Here is a 16,133-nt window from a genome sequence, read left to right as displayed (position 1 = left end):
CCATGACTGAGCATACCCCATTGCTAGTGCAACCCCGGAAGGCATGGGGAGCTCACTGGATAGCTGCTGACTGAAGCAAGGTTGGACAAAGTGTTCAGTGCCTACGTATGGCCATGTGAGCACATGCACCAGGAGGTCGTTTTAGATACCTGTCACGCCTCTGAGCAAGTCAAGCTGCCAGGCAGCTGGTGGGGTGCTAAAAAGCCGCACTGAAAGTGCAAGTCACACCGTCACACACCTGATGATCAAAGAATAAACAAATAGGAACACAAAATACAAAGAACAATGCAGGGCGAAAGGGGAGGGGACAGAATGGGGATGGAGTAACACTAGAGATTGCATAATTGAAATGATGCTGGGGGAATTTCATTCACTCCTTATATATCTGGGAAGATGCTCCCACTAATAATAACTGATAATTAAGAAAATGTGATAGGCAGCACCCAAGGTGGATGTGAGTGTAGGTGTCATCTGTCATTTAAAAAAAAAAAAACAGGTAAAAAGAAAATGTAGTATTGAGGCCCATGGGGCTGACAGTGTCTAATGTGTAGACCCAGAAAGCTTCCCTACTGATTAGGAAGTTGTTGCGATTGCGCCCTCTGAGCAGTATGTGTACCTGCTCGATAACCAAGGCTCCAAAGTTCATGTGCCCGTGTCCCATAATTTTTGTCCATTCTATTTTCATCTGTGTTATTATTTAACATATGCTGTTGAAATAAAAAATGAAATGAAACTCTGATTTTAATTAAATATGGAATAAACAATGATGGATGCCAATTGCTTTTGTCAGCTTGAAGTTATTTCAGAGAAAATTGTGGGTTTTTCGTGGAGGCTGGACGTGGCGGGGAGGAGGAGGCGGGGCCCGGGGGGTCAGGATCAGAGAAGGAGGCGGGGCCGGTGAAGGAGGAGGAGACATGCTCGGCGACAGAGGACGGAGCGGGCCCGGCAAAGGAGGAGGGAAGACGGAGGAAGAAGAGGCGGACAGGTAAGGAGTGTGACCAGCCCACCTGAGGGTGACCCTGCAGAGCCCACCATAGAGAGTCTATGGTGGGCTCTGCAGGGTCACCCTCAGGTGAGCTATGTGGGCTCTTCAAGGGGTGTAACTAGAAATCACAGGGCCCCATACAAAATTTTGCTATGGGGCCCTGTGATTTCTAGTTACGCCCCTGCACTCCTGCATATATAGAGGCAATTAAAAAGTACTTTCTTCTTCTTCTGAAATTGCAGATACATTCTCCTGATTTTATAGTAATGTATATGCCCTGACAGCTGTATTCAGATCACCGCTAGGTAACTATTTAAAACAGATAACACTACCAGTTTTGGAGCTGGAGGATATAAATTACTTTGATGCTCCATTTACAGCAGAGGAGCTGGAAAGAGCATTGGAGATGCACTCCAATAACAGGGCCCCTAGGACCAGTGGTCTCTGCAACAGAAGTATAAAGGACTTACAAAAAAAAGTTATTTTGACATCTTTTTAGATACTATTAATGCATCCTTTGAGCTCAGTTTACTGGCCTCTATGTATGAAATGATACTGGTGACTATATTGAAACAGGCAAACTATACAATGTATCTAGATTCATAGCTAAAATGTTGCCAAATCGCTTGATAGCGGTAAAACATCAAATGAAATACCGCAATCAGACATGTTTTATGCCTAATAAATCTATGGTCCTGGTACACTTTTTAAAAATTACAAATCCCTCCAGATAATACGGTAACTAGAGCATTATTATCTTTAGATGCAGCAAAGGCCTTCGATTGTGCTGAACAGCCTTATTTGTGGGCGGTGAGTAAAAATATTTCATTTATATTTCTGCCCTAAATGTATTAAATAGGTATACTGTACAATATATACGGATCCCTGTATAAGAAGAGCAAATAACTGTCTATCTTCTAATTTTAAATTACATGGCCCTCATCTGGCGTGTCCTTTATCTCCTTTATTAATTACAATAGCTTTTGAACCATTAAGATTTGATGTTCTTTGAATATTAATGTTTTTAAACGGGGTTCTGTGGAGGACAATTCATCTAGATATTCATCTATTTTTAGGTGATATAGACTGCTCTTTAGAACATGGTATGTTATAACTACAATGGACACTTCTGGGTACTTTCAGGATTATTAATAAATTGGAGTAATTGGAGTTAGTCAGTGCTGTTGATGAGCTGATACTCCCCTTACCCAACTCTACTGCTTCCATTACGGTCATTACTTCTTTTAGGGATTATAATCTCTGCTAACCCTAAAACATGCATTTCATTAAACATGGATCCACCTCTTGCTAATTTTTAGTGTAGCTGGTACATACAGGTTATAAAGATGATTCGTATGCCTCGGTTATTATATGTACTTCATAATTCAGTGGTGTGGCTTGCAAAAAGTATACAGGCAGTGTTATAAACTTCTGAGTTACATACGACTCCTACTTACAAACGGAGGTCCCAGACTGTTCCACTAGTTGTAATGCTACCTTGTTCGCACCGACGTTCGTAGTACTATACCCCCTGTACATTACAGGAAGTTGTTAGATGTGCAGACGAGGAGTGCCTGCCTCTTCTTCCAGGTCTGGTACTGTACATTACAGGAAATCGTACAAACATCTGTCCTAGTTGCATTTTACTTTTTTAGTTTTGGTTAGTATGATGTGGGATTAGAGCCCCTGTGAGGACAGCAATACAAATGTTACAGGGGGGTTAACCCTTTCCTATGCTATCCAAAACTAAAAGATGTTTTTTTGGCTGGAGTTAAACCTAAAAAAAGTACCTGTTCCAACTTACATACAAATTCAACTTAAGAACAAACCTACAGTCCCTATCTTGTTCGTAACCCGGGGACTGACTGTATTTGGAATTATTAATAGTATATGTAGAGCTCTTATATGAAGGAAGAAAAACACTATTTTGTAGAGAAACATTACATCCAATTGATGAGGGCGGTATTGCTACCCCCATTTAGCCACGCAGATGCAACATTTTGTGGCTTAGGGTAAGAGGTCTCATTCTCTAGATCAGGGGCGCCCACTATTTTTCGTCTGGAGATCTACTTTTCAAATGACGAGCTCATTGAGATCTACCAACGAAAAAACACCTGCATTCAGGGGCGGGAGGGGGCGTGGCGGTGCATTGAAGTCAATGGCACTGCAGCCAGGCTCCGCAGGCAGGCCCCTCGCCCACAGTGCGATCGCCTGCATTAGTGCCTGTGTTCCAGTCCAGTGCGATCAGCAAAAATGCTGCGAGCACTATTTTTGCAGATCGCACTGGACCGGAATGCAGGCACTAATGTGCCTGTGTTCCGAGTGCGGGCGATCGCAATGTGGGCGATGCCATTGACTTCAATACAGCTCCACACCCCCTCCCGCACCTGAACGCAGGCAGTCGGCCGGCTTACATTCCAGTGCATTCCAGTACATTACAGGTCCCGGCGTACTGTCCTCCCGTGGTGCTCGTGTGGCCGACGTTGCACATGGGGTGTCCTGCACCTTTCCATCTGCAGTGTCTGACACATTCAGCCGCACGAGCACCACGGGAGCATAGCCGTAGCCAGCTCCTTTTGCGCCTGAGGCAAGAAAAAAAACGTTTTTTTAATTTATTATTTTATTTTCATTATTTTTTTTTATTTTTTTTTTTTCGTAATTTTTTTTTTTACTCTTGGGGGGGCTTTGGGGAAATATTAGGGGTCTAAAAAGCCCCCTGATATTTCCCTTTTAAAATAGAAAAAGAAATTGAGGACACAAAGTCCTCAATCTCTTTTTCTGCAGCCTCTATTCTAAATGAATGGAAAGCCAAGAGGCTTCCCATTCATTCAGAAACTATTTACTATCAAGCAGTTTCTGAATGGGGAGGAGCCTCTGTACAGAGTGCTTCTCCCCATTGAGAAACTTATGCATGAACAGGACGTGATGTAAATCACATCCTGTACATTCATTTATAACTGGGGACACATAGTACTATGTGTCCCCAGTTATTTACAAACACTGAAGTGATCAGCCGATCGCTCCAGTGTTTGTCCTGCACAGAGGATTGGTACATACTACTGACATGTACCCATCCTCTGCCGCTCGGCCACGCACAAGGGGGCTCAGCTTCTCCTCTGGATCCCCCTGCTCTCCCGGGCAGAGGCAGCGGGGGATCCGACGAGAAGTGAAAGAGCACTTCAGCCGCGGGGGGCGGAGCCGCTGTGACAGAACGGACGAGCAGTGAGGGGAGATAGAGGCGCCGGCTGTCAGATCCTGGCCGAGCGTCTCTCTCTCCTCACCGCTCTTCATTAGTTCCGTGACAGCGGCTCCGTCCTCCCCCGCAGCCGGTTCCTTCACTTCTTCTCGGATCCCCGCTGGGGAGAGCAGCGGGGATCCAGAGAAGCGGCGGAAGGAAAGGACAGTGCGATCTACCAGTGGTAGATCGCGATCGACCTTGTGGGCACCCCTGCTCTAGATCAATGATTATATACATGTGTGAAAGACAGACGGATCTGTTACAGGCTTCAAAGAATGCTTTTATACCCAGGGTGGAGCCCCATATTCTTCAATTGATGGAGAGAGTATAAAGTGGTTAAAGATCAACTATGGATAAGGGGATATACTAATTTTACCTATACCTAAGCAATGTTTCTATCAGTATCTACAATTACATCATGCAATACATTTTCAAGACAAGATAACGCCAATGATACCCTGCGTAATTTCAGTAACAGAGAAGGTGGTGCTCTGATCGTAAAAAAAAAAAGGTGCTATCTACATAGCATTGTAATTAATGAATCTGATGAACATAGGGAATACAGAAGAAAAGGAATGGTCAGTCTCAATATCAGTCTCTCAGGGGTTGACTCGGTCATATAAGGAACCCCCTATTCCCTTCTACGTGTAGGTCTTTGGAAAGCTCTAACTGTAGTAGATGTGTCCAGTCCCAGGATGATTTTATTATTCTTATTTGGATGTCCTCAGTTGATATTGTTTTCGATATTGGAAATAAGCTGTTAAACATATTAATTTAATTTTTAAAACAAGCATTAAATGTAATCCAAGTAAATGCATTTTTGGGCATCTAGAAGTTTGATGAAACCGCGTAAATTTGAATTTGGGGCATAACAGAACATTGTTTCTTGCTAGAAAATTGATTGCCCAAAAGTGGATGCCGCCACATCCACCGACAGTGAATGGATATACATAGTTAACAAGACTTGGAAATTAGAATAGATCACTTTTCAGCATAAGGGTGCATTTAACAGATCTGGGTGAAATGGCGTTAGGTCCCTGGTTTGGTACCAAACTGGTGAGAATATGATCTTTATTTATCTGAGCAGATGGGATGGGTGAGGATGTGTATTGTTTTAAATATGTTGGGTTTAGTTGGATTTTACAGGTTTTTTTTTATGTGGTTTTGTTTTCTAATGTGATGTCTGACTTTTTGGTACTGTGTCTGTTAAACAGTTTTACAACAAATAAATTATGATAAAAAAAAGCAATGCCAAGATATTTTTTTGCTTACAGCTTAATGCCATGTTTTTTTGATTGCACACTTAATATTCAACTAAATGTCAAAAGTTGGCTTTCTGATTTGTTTGTTAGAATATGCAATAAAGAGTTAAGGACCCTGATTTTGAACTGTGAAAGGAATCTGTGCTGGATTCAGATAGGAAATGTATTGAATGCTTTTGGTAGAAAGCAGTGGTGTACACAGAAGTTGTTCTACAGGTTTGCCCATCATCATTATTCATGAAGTCTTTACCTCAGAACACAAGCAGATCAGCCCTTAAATGGAACACAAGCTAATTGTGTAGAGACAGTGATTCATTATTCATAGCATGACTTGTGATCTTTAATTAACATCAAGCACAAGAAAAAAGGACAGATACGCTGTTTCCTTACCTTAAAGTCGTACGCCGATTGCTTTATCACCTCTGGTGCCATCCAAAAAGGGGTGCCCACAAAAGTATTTCTCTTAATCTGTGTATCTGTAAGCTGCCCAGCGACACCAAAGTCAGCCAGCTTAACATCGCCATTTTCAGACAGTAACACGTTGGCAGCTGAGAAATAAAACACCATCTAAGTAATGAAATTACTTTTTTTTCCTGAAACTATATATTGGTCATGCCAAAGCTAGGCTTTTACCTTTAATGTCTCTGTGGATCTTCTTTTCTGAATGCAAATAATCAAGTCCTTTTAGTATTTCCCTTAATATTGTGGCAATCTGTGTTTCATCTAGGTGACCAGGCTCCAGCTGACATAGAACAATAGACAAAAATCAATCAATCATTTGGTGGGGGGGGGGGTTGGGAAATATTCTTGGCATGAAATAGCATAAGAGCAAAATGCTGTTCCTACACTACTGCTTATGTATTTATAATACCCATATAACAAGCAATGAAGAAGCTATGTGTTGCCAACATTTTACACAGTTTGGAATTCCATCATGTTTTAGTTGACAGTCCCAGCTTTCTAAAGTTGTGCACCATGATTTAATCACATTTCTAAAATATTTAGATTTATTTGATATTCCCATCATGTCTATTATCATGAACTGTTTGAAGGGGTCCAATCAAAGAGAAACAACTGCACATACTGGAAAATTACCAGTAGTGGGCTTTTAATTGAAAATTAGTGATGCTTTCATATGTAATAGGCTGCGTACACACACACACACACACGCACACACACACACCACCCAGATAGTTCACATTTGTTTCCTTGCCATGACACCTTTAATTTATGTTACTTGTATAAATACTGCATATAGATATTTCATATTTGCACATCCATCCAGGTGACTCTTCCCCCCTCCTGCTCCCCAATCGTCTATGCCTGCTCAAAGTTTTTTTGAATTCCAATAAGAGATCATGAAAGAAAACAGCTACTGCTGAAACAAAATGTTCTGTGTCAGTTATCTGCCCTGTATTTACTTTTTACATTTTCCCAAAACATTTGTCCCAAACAATAGTTTCCTTTAACCCTGACAGAGCAAACCTGACTCTAGAGACCTAAAGAAATACTGTTTGCCTGAAAAAGGGACCAAGCGGTTCCGAAACGTCGCTATGATGTCACACTACAGAGGTCAATAAATAATGACTGCAAATCAAGCTGTAGTGCGAGTGACTTTTTCTTCATTTCAAAAATGGCTTGGCCAGCTGATTTGAAAAATGTTCCGGAGGGCTTGGCAGCGAAAGGGTTAAAGGGACTATTAATGGGTAGCCGAAAAACTAAAATAGTTATGTCTGTCGAGAACACATTGCTCCTGACCCCATCCTAAACCAAAAGCCTAGGTACCTGGTCATGTGATCTCTGCTCAGGAGAGTGGGAAGCGTAAAGCAGCATTCACTCCAGGTAAGGCAAGTATTTACTTATTTGCCTAAGTTAACTTAGAAAAGGTATAATAAATTGGATTTACTATCAAGCTATCCCACAGAAAGATACTACGGCCTAATAATTTACAGAAACAAGCACAGCTAAAGTCAAGATTGATAGCAAAGGTGTGCGTAGTTATGGAGTCTGCTCACAGTTTTGTTTTTTTATTACTAAGTCAATCCTTCCACACCACTGGTTTTATGCATAGAATATGCTTGTAGGAGAGTTAATGATCAAACTAATGTGAACTATTAGAGGCAAACACTAATCGGAGATGGAACATTAAATCAGAAAAATGCATTTGCCTTCTTGTATGGGCAGCAAAGCCATTAAGGAAAGACATTCAGCTGACCAGACAATGGCTGAGTACTGGCCTTCCTGAAGTGCATCTAGACCAAAAAAAACATTAGTTGGCTGTATTAGTTGCATTAGTTTTAGTTAGGCTTTTTTCCTTTTTTTTCACCTGCTACTACTGCACTGATGCCCCTTTGTATCTACAACATCTATAGAAGGAGCCATAGTTGTTGCAAAGGCTGGATTTCAAGTATGTCTGCCTTTCTAAGTGCCGTCCAGCTGAAAGGATCAGGTCAATATAACTTTTTTTTTATTTTCCTTCCTAGGCACAAGCAAGCAGTTAATCCTTGCAGTGCAGGGGTAGCCCCGCTGCAAGGGTTATGAGTAACTGTACCCAGAGTTCTGCTTTAACCACTTGCCGTACGCATACAAAACGGCCGGACGGGAGCTTCCTATATGCGGGTGGGCATTTTAAAACGTCCTTTACCCGGGTGTGCACGAGCAGGGAACTGTCATCATTTGAAACTATCAGCAATGGAACGCTTGTATGTAAACAGCCAACGGCTATAGAGCCTTCCGATCACTTGTATTTTGTGCTGCTCCTTGGGCCCCCCATCCGTTGTCACCGATCCCGGGCTCCACTGTGCCACGGGACCAGCACAGCAGCTCTGTGAACGGAGATCGGAGGGGAATCAGTACACAATCTCCCTCTGATCTCCCCGGCGGTCTCTGAATGCAGGAGTGATGAATATTACATCACTTCCACATTCAGCTGTCATTCTCTGGCTACAGAAGCTGGAGAGAAGCTGGTGAAGCAGGTCTCTACTTCAGCTTCTTTGGGGTCCCCAGGTGACATTAGGGCTCTAAAAGACCCCTGATGTCTCCATAAAAAGGACCTGTCACTGTATGTGTGCTATTACACCAGAGGGCCTCTATGTGATAACAATAAAGTGTAAAAAAAACAAAAAGTGTAAAGTTCGGAGTGCAAACAATAATTTTAGGACCATCAATCACTGTTAACACTAAACTGATAAGCGGTAAAAGCTTTTAAATGTCGCCTATGGTCAATTTTGGGTATGTTTTTATATGATTTTGCGGGCGTGCATTTTTAAGGCTTGACATGTTTGGTGTCTATTTAACTGACCTCGTCTTTTATATTTTACCCAAAAAATTGGGTAATAAATGTTTTATAACATAACGTAGGGAAAACAGTTTTCTTTTTAATTTTCGGGACTTTTTTCTTTATACAGTAAAAAAAAAAAAAAAAAACCCCAGTGGTGATTAAATACCACCCATGTAAAGCTAGCTCTATCTGTCCCCAAAAAATGGTATAATATTCATTTCAGTACAGCGTTGCATGACGGGAAAAATGTCAGTCAAAGTACCGCAGCGCTAAATACTGAAAAATGGCCTGGACTGGAAGGAGGTTTGACCCCCCCCCCCGGTCATCAAGTGGTTAATTCAAATAATCAGCTATAGTTACAGTCTGCAGGAAACCTGCATTTTGAAAGGATGAAAATAATTCTTCTAAGAAGAACTGAATTAAAAAAGATGGTAATCTTTTTTAATAAAATGTAATAAAATGTAATTATACACACCAGATCCAAAGCAGATCCTCCTCCGAGGTATTCCATTATAATCCATAATTTGGTGTCCTACAAAAACAATCCAAATTTAATATCATCTGCAATATGCATTATTTCAGTCTTAATTTATGCCACATTTCATAGACGTTAATTTCATGTAATTAGAATGCTACAGTAATTGCATGATTAAGCATGCTCATCTTTCATTTCTTTGCAGTGACACAAGTCTCAGAAACTGCCCTGCTTAAAGGAGCTGCCCAAGCAGCAGAAAAGTATAAATACATAAAGGACATTTTTAAGGGTCACCATCTTAGCAAGACATGCATGTTTACTTAAATTGACACTAAACTCAGGAGTTAAATCTTAAAAATGCATTCAAGTACCTTAACTATTAACAAAAATGTATCTTATTTGTGTATCACTCGGCTGTAGATCCTCAAATCATCTCTGAATTGGTGCTGACACTGTCCTTCCTTCTGGAGGGGGGCTACTTTTGTTCCCCATGGCCCGTGTGTGTTGTAAAGTAGCCAGCACTCCGAGCTTACTCACGTATAGTTTACTAATTTGTATTGAGACTATAGTCCATCACGGGAGTGAGCTTGGAGGAGCGGTGGCATTTTTAAGGTTTAATTCCTGAGTTTAGTGTCACTTTACAGATCCAAATTTAACAGAGCACTCCATACCCGTCAACCACCAGGCCCACAAAGAAAAGGCAGCTTCACATGGAATGAAGGACATTGCAGAGGCACCATGGGCTATGGACAGAAAAGAGCCACGGAGAGAGGGTGGCAGTTGGCTTCTCTGGAAACACAATACATCAAGCCTTTTGTTCTGTGCTTAGAAGAGCCAGCTAAGGTGACCTAAATAAAGTGAGCATAAATGTTTCACCTGTAAAAAGCAGGTTGCACTGCTTTCCTTTTTGAAGTCAAGTGACCTGAAGCCACTGTAGCATGTACAACAGTGCTGAAAGCTGGATATTCTTCAAAGCAAATTAAGACTCTGCAGGGGTTAGAAGCCAAGAACCAGAGCTGAATGTCAAATGATCTAACATTTCGGCTACCTATTACATGACCTAATACAAGAGTTGATTTCCATTACCTTACCTCCCTATTGTGGTCTTGATTAAAAAAGGCAGATTTCACTTAAAAGGTTATGCCTACGTTGATGAACAAGTGAAAGCACCTATTCCTCTTTATTGATTAAATGCCAAAATCCTGTACATCACAGCAACAAGATGCTAACGCGTTTCGGCTACACAAGCCTTAGCCATAGCTATGTTAATGAGCAACTGCTTGTTTCTATAGGGCCACTATATACTACCTATGTCTTACTATTTCTTTTCTGACAATTACAGATGGGTCATATAACTATTGTAGGTGTCCAGCCACAACTGTATTTAAAAGGGACGCAAAATTTATCCTTGCAGTGAGGCTACCCCTATACTGCAAGGGTCAACTGCTTGTTTTGGTCTACGGACTAGATGAAAAGATATACTCACTTGATCCTGCCTGGCTGCTAGAATGGTCCCTGCAGCCTCTTCTCCCCCGGGCTCCAGCAGCCTAATCCCCACTGACATCATCACGTCTAATACAGGTCCAGTCACCTGCATTAGATGTGCGGATGCTGAGGGACATTCCACAGCCAGAATGGAGGAGTAGAAAGGTGAGCACTGACTCATGAAGGACTGAGGATCAGGTGAATATATCTTCTGTATTCCAGCCCCTAGACCAAAACGAGCAACTAACCCTTGCAGTGTAGGGGTAGCCGCACTGCAAGGGTTAATTTTGTTAATTCCTGAAGTTGTTCTTTAAATGTTTTTTCTTATGACAACATTACTAAGCTTTAGGGAACACATTTTTCTGTCATGTTAGGATCATGTCAGATTAGGAGAAGGACAATAGAAATAATTGTACTATGTCCACATACACAGTCATCGTACATGTTCCATCAACCCTGCCTTGAATCAGAACGGATATTTATGACCTCTACATGACAAGATTAAATCTAAAATAATATTTTCTGCCCTATAAAAAAAATTGATAACATTTGAGTTGGAAATGAATGTAATATGTATGTGGTAACTGAACAATATTTAAGCTTCAACTGCGCTGGGAGTTGCACAATAAATTGACCCTATCAGGGTGGTCATGGCAGCACCTCTTTTTCTGTGTTGCAGGCTCTAGGGCCCTCAACATGTTTCAGTCTCTGACCCTAAACAGACATCTCTGTATAATCTATATTTATAACAGGTTCTTTCAAAGCCAATGATCACAATGTAAAAAAAGCATGTGTCATATCAAGTAATACTGTGACCCTAACATATTATAAGAAGACTGGTCCAGGGGCATCTGTCCCCGCCTCCCTTCCTTTTAGCCACTTGGGTGATCTGAAAAAGCTTTGGCTACTGAACTCTGTATCATCCATTACAAATGTAGCATGAGTCTATAAGTATGAGCTTTTTTTTTTTTTAATGGCATGACTGCGTTCCTACCAAAAAATAATGATTTGTTGTTTTCAGTTGATATAACTGATGGTGTTTCATCTGGGTATCTGTGCTTTTCGATTGATTCACAGACATACTGTTTTTTTTGATTGTTGAGAAGTTACTCAATGGGCTCCTTTATAAGCAGCCAAGTAGCCTGTTGTTTCCAAATTGACATGCCTCACAGAGTTCTATAAATACAAACCTGAGGCCCAATAAAATTCCATGAATTCATTTTATTAGCTATGGTTTTTAAAGCAAGGGAAAGCTATGCAGCAACACCCTGGAAATGACAGGTCACAGTGATGCCTCCACCCATGCCGTCACATTTCAGTCACACCTTTGTACATTTACTTCATCACTGGCTTATTACTGATGTCTTCCCTTTTGTTTCTCTCTTATCTCAACAGACAAACAGCGGTTTGCAGCTTTGTTTAAAATAAAAATGGAATGTTACTTGCAACAGGAATTGTAATCTATCTGCCCAGTTACTGCACCTGATTTTGGTCACAAATACTCTTTACAACTGTCTCGTATTTAAAGTACAAGTTTATGTTGACACAAAAATCCCCCCAAGCCCCCTCCCCATACATCAGATTGATCACATCTCCCGTGCAGGTCTGTACTAGCCTTGTCTAATGGCTGCAGCCTCCTATACTAAATGTGTAAACATTTGATTATAGTCCGCCCGTGTCTAAGCAATAATTGTCCAAAGACTTGAATGGAATGTTGCTCCTGCAGTATGAGAACGGCCCATTTAAGTATATGGGATGTGTTTTGCTTTGCTACAGATTCCTTTTAACTTGCAGGGAGTTTGGGAGGCAGTGTGAGGTCTGGACCTGAAATTGAAGCTACATAGATACTCAGCCCCAACCTCCCTGATGCTGGCGACGTACACTGTACGTCGTCAGTCACGAAGGGGTTAAAGATGCAGCGTATCTAAACCAAAAATGTAATATATTGCAGACTATCAGTTAGATGTGGTGGCTGCATCAGTTTTCCTTTTTTCAGACTAGAAATATTTTCAACAAGTAGACAAAATGCTTGTTGATTTTGCCCGAAATGAACTTTCCTTGTCGTTTCCTGGGAGCTGAAAAGACAGTCTTATCTTTATTTTGTAAACTACCAATCCCAAGAATCAAACATATAATGGAGATATATAAAGGCAGACATGTTTAACCAGTTGAAGTCCACGGTGTTAACCCCCTTCCCATCCAGGCCATTTTTCAGTATTCAGCGCTGCGGTACTTTGACTGACATTTATTCCGTCATGCAACGCTGTACTGAAATTAATTTTATACCATTTTTTAGGGACAGATAGAGCTTTCTTTTGGTGGTATTTAATCACTACTGCGGGGTTTTTTAAAACTATATTAAGGAAAAATTACCGAATATTTTTTAAAAAAAACCTGTTTCCCCTATATTAAATGATAAAACATTTATTATTACCCAATTTCTTGGTAAAATATAAAAGGCGGGGTCACTAGGGGGCGCGCGCAAGCAGAAAAAAAATGCCGTCTGGAGACAGCAACCTGCCAATGCGACTGTGCTGTCTGTCCGTTTTTTTGCAACGGGCGGACCGCAACTGGTTACGGTCCAGTATTACTCCAGTAGAGAAATAAGTGTAGCCAGGAAGGTACAGAAGTGTGTTAACCAAAGGATTACAAGGTAAACAAAAGAAAAAATAAGTCTAAAAAAATAAAACTAATGCAGCCTCCACATCGAAGGACATCTAAGGAACTGAGGTAATCCATCTGCCAATTTTCAAGGCCTGGATTGTGCAGTGTCATTATCATCTGCTGAACGTTAAACACCAGGTTCAGGGCTACCCAAGGACAGAAGCACCCTGTGGCTAACAGCCCACACTGCTCTAGGTGCCAAATGTAGGGTCCAGTGAAAAAGTAGCCATACAAAGTCCACTCACTTATATTTATAGCAGCAAAAAGCTGATTCATTAGTCTGATGAGCCAGAAGAAAGGACTGGCGTTGCACTTGCATATTACTTAGCAAGCATGCAACCAAAAAAAACAAAAAAGATCAATACAAATGTGTAATGCGATAAATTCTGCTGATTCATCCACTGAAATGTTTAGTAAAATAAAATAATTTAAAAAAAAATCGAAAAAAAAAAAAAATCGAAGAAAAAACACTTTACATAAATTTTGAATAAACTGTTAAAAAAGCTGAAGTCCAAATTTTAAGGCTCCCATCTAGATAGTTCCACAACTAATAAAAGAACGCCAACAACCCTGCAATTTCAATCGTCGATTTTAATCGACTAAATCGATTAACTGTTGCAGCTCTAAACCTTTCCCTCAAAGAGATGATCTATGATGTCTGTAGATGCCAACATGCCACTGCAAAGGACTTCACCTTTTTCTCTTTTACCCATAATTCTTACTCCAGAATAGATTTATTCCTAGTCGACAGATGGCTCTTGCAGAAAGTCATTGACTCCATAAAATCAATGATATCACATGGTCAAACCATGCTTCTATCTCCTTTTCCGTTGCAGAGGACATCACTCTACTTTCTTACCTTGGTTGCAATAACGCAAATCTTAGGAACACAACTAAAAATACTTCACTTATTGCACAGTAACTGGCTGAGTTTGTGTTATTTTAAAGCCTTGTCTGTATCTGATCTATTGTACAGTAAACTCTTACAGTAAACCCTTATCCAGCATCCACGGGGATTGGTAGATTCTGGATACATTTAGGTTTCTGGTTGCTTGAGAGCTACTATTAAAAATAGGTCTAACTAATACCATACCCCCATACTATACCATACCATAACATAAACTCTGTATTGACTTCAGTTCATATTAATATTGAAATGCAGAAATCAAAAGCAAATTAAGACAAATAGACACATGATCATTTCCAGGATAATAAATGCCACAGATCAGCAAAACAGTGAGTACACAGGGGAATTTTTTTTCTGGTTAGAGGAGAGTTTTGGTTAGTTGAATACCAAATAACTGAGAGTTTACTGTATTATGGATTGACCACAAGGCATCCTTGCAAGGAAGGAAGGTCGCAAAAGTAAGACAATAGCTCGGTACAAGCAGGTCAAATTTCGATCCGTTGGCACAACAGAAGTTGATCATTAGATCGACTTTGCCGATGGAACATGGTGAAGATTCCTTGGCCGAACGTGCAAGCACCGTTCGGGTATTCTGAGAACAGCCGGCACCACTGTCAGAATACAAAAGATGACAGTGGGAGATTTGTCCATTCACACTGTTCATCGCGGATGGAGAAATATGTTATATTTTTTTTCTGTTTAGCCTGCAGGCTGGAACAATATGAGATTGCAACAGGGCCTGGAAGGTTTTCACTAGACGAGTCAAAGATAATCACTTTGAAAGAAAGCAAAAACTGCACACCTAATTCATCCTATACAAAAAATAACAATGTACTTATTTTCCACCCTTCCTTTTTCAATACGCTCTATTCTATAATTAAATCATATAGGGAAACACTGGCAGGCTAGATGTCCACAAACGTATTGGATTAAGCATGAAAAACTATTGGAGCTATGGGTTATGTGGACCTGACCACTCCTAATTCCTTTGTTTATTCTTATACCATACTTTTCTACTCAATGATGGTGTTTGAAAGGCACTTAAAAAAATGAAATATATGTGTATACAGTATAGACTCCAGGCAAACATTTTAGGCTCAAATATCAAAATGTCTTACTAAGTAACCACAAAGTTTTTTCTGTGTTAAAAAAAATGTAAGTGTTCTTGCAACATATTAATCTTTGTGTTTCACTGCACATATCTTCCGACATTTTGTATAATTTCTCAACTGCGCATTATTTGCGCCCAGCATTTGTGACATTAAAAGACCTCCAAACTATCGCACATTCTAGAAGTTCTCCTGAGCACTTCTTAAAGTATCCCAAAGATAATTCACATCCTCAAGTCACCTGAGCACTTCAGGACTATTCAGCAGTCATCCAGGAGGTTCCCAGCAAGCTTGCAACAATTTAGGAGGCAATTTAGAGACAATTCTCGTCATGAAGGCATTTAGGAATGAAACATAAACTGGGATAATAAATCTGTTGCTATATGCTCTAGAATCAGGGGTCCGACAGTTTCAAAGACTCTAGCGATGCAACCAAATTGATAAATTCTCCCTTTTGTGTTCATGAAAAAGCAGTTTTTGTAAAACAATTTTTCAAATTATCTTTGAAGTAATGGGAGTTTTTACAGCTCCTTCCCCTGGTCTACTTCTATTAAATTTAGGAATAGATTCAATTCCAACATGCCTCCAAATAATTTTCACCAATATCCTTATTAGAGAATACTGGCCCTTAAGAGATTACAAAATTGTCACTTTTGATAGTGTCTAGAAACATTGGACGCTTTGGGCCAAGAACATTCCGATGTTTCAGTTCTAAAATACTTAACCCT

General features: G+C 40.4%; 1 protein-coding gene across 1 annotated transcript in view; it reads right to left on the bottom strand.

The window, feature by feature from the left end:
* STK24 (serine/threonine kinase 24) overlaps positions 1 to 16,133 on the bottom strand; it is a 54,704-nt gene that overhangs the window by 14,064 nt on the left and 24,507 nt on the right. The window contains exons 3-5 of the mRNA XM_018564648.1: positions 9,241 to 9,297; positions 6,119 to 6,227; positions 5,876 to 6,033 (exon numbers count right to left, since the gene is read on the bottom strand). Coding sequence (XP_018420150.1) covers positions 5,876 to 6,033; positions 6,119 to 6,227; positions 9,241 to 9,297 — 324 coding nt within the window. The remainder of the gene's footprint in view (positions 1 to 5,875; positions 6,034 to 6,118; positions 6,228 to 9,240; positions 9,298 to 16,133) is intronic.

Source organism: Nanorana parkeri, unplaced genomic scaffold (genome assembly GCF_000935625.1).
Source record: "Nanorana parkeri isolate BGI_ZX_2015 unplaced genomic scaffold, ASM93562v1 scaffold768, whole genome shotgun sequence".
Classification (NCBI taxonomy): Eukaryota; Metazoa; Chordata; class Amphibia; order Anura; family Dicroglossidae; genus Nanorana; species Nanorana parkeri.
The sequence above is the reverse complement of the archived record's forward strand: the minus strand, read 5'-3'. Positions and strand labels throughout refer to the sequence as shown.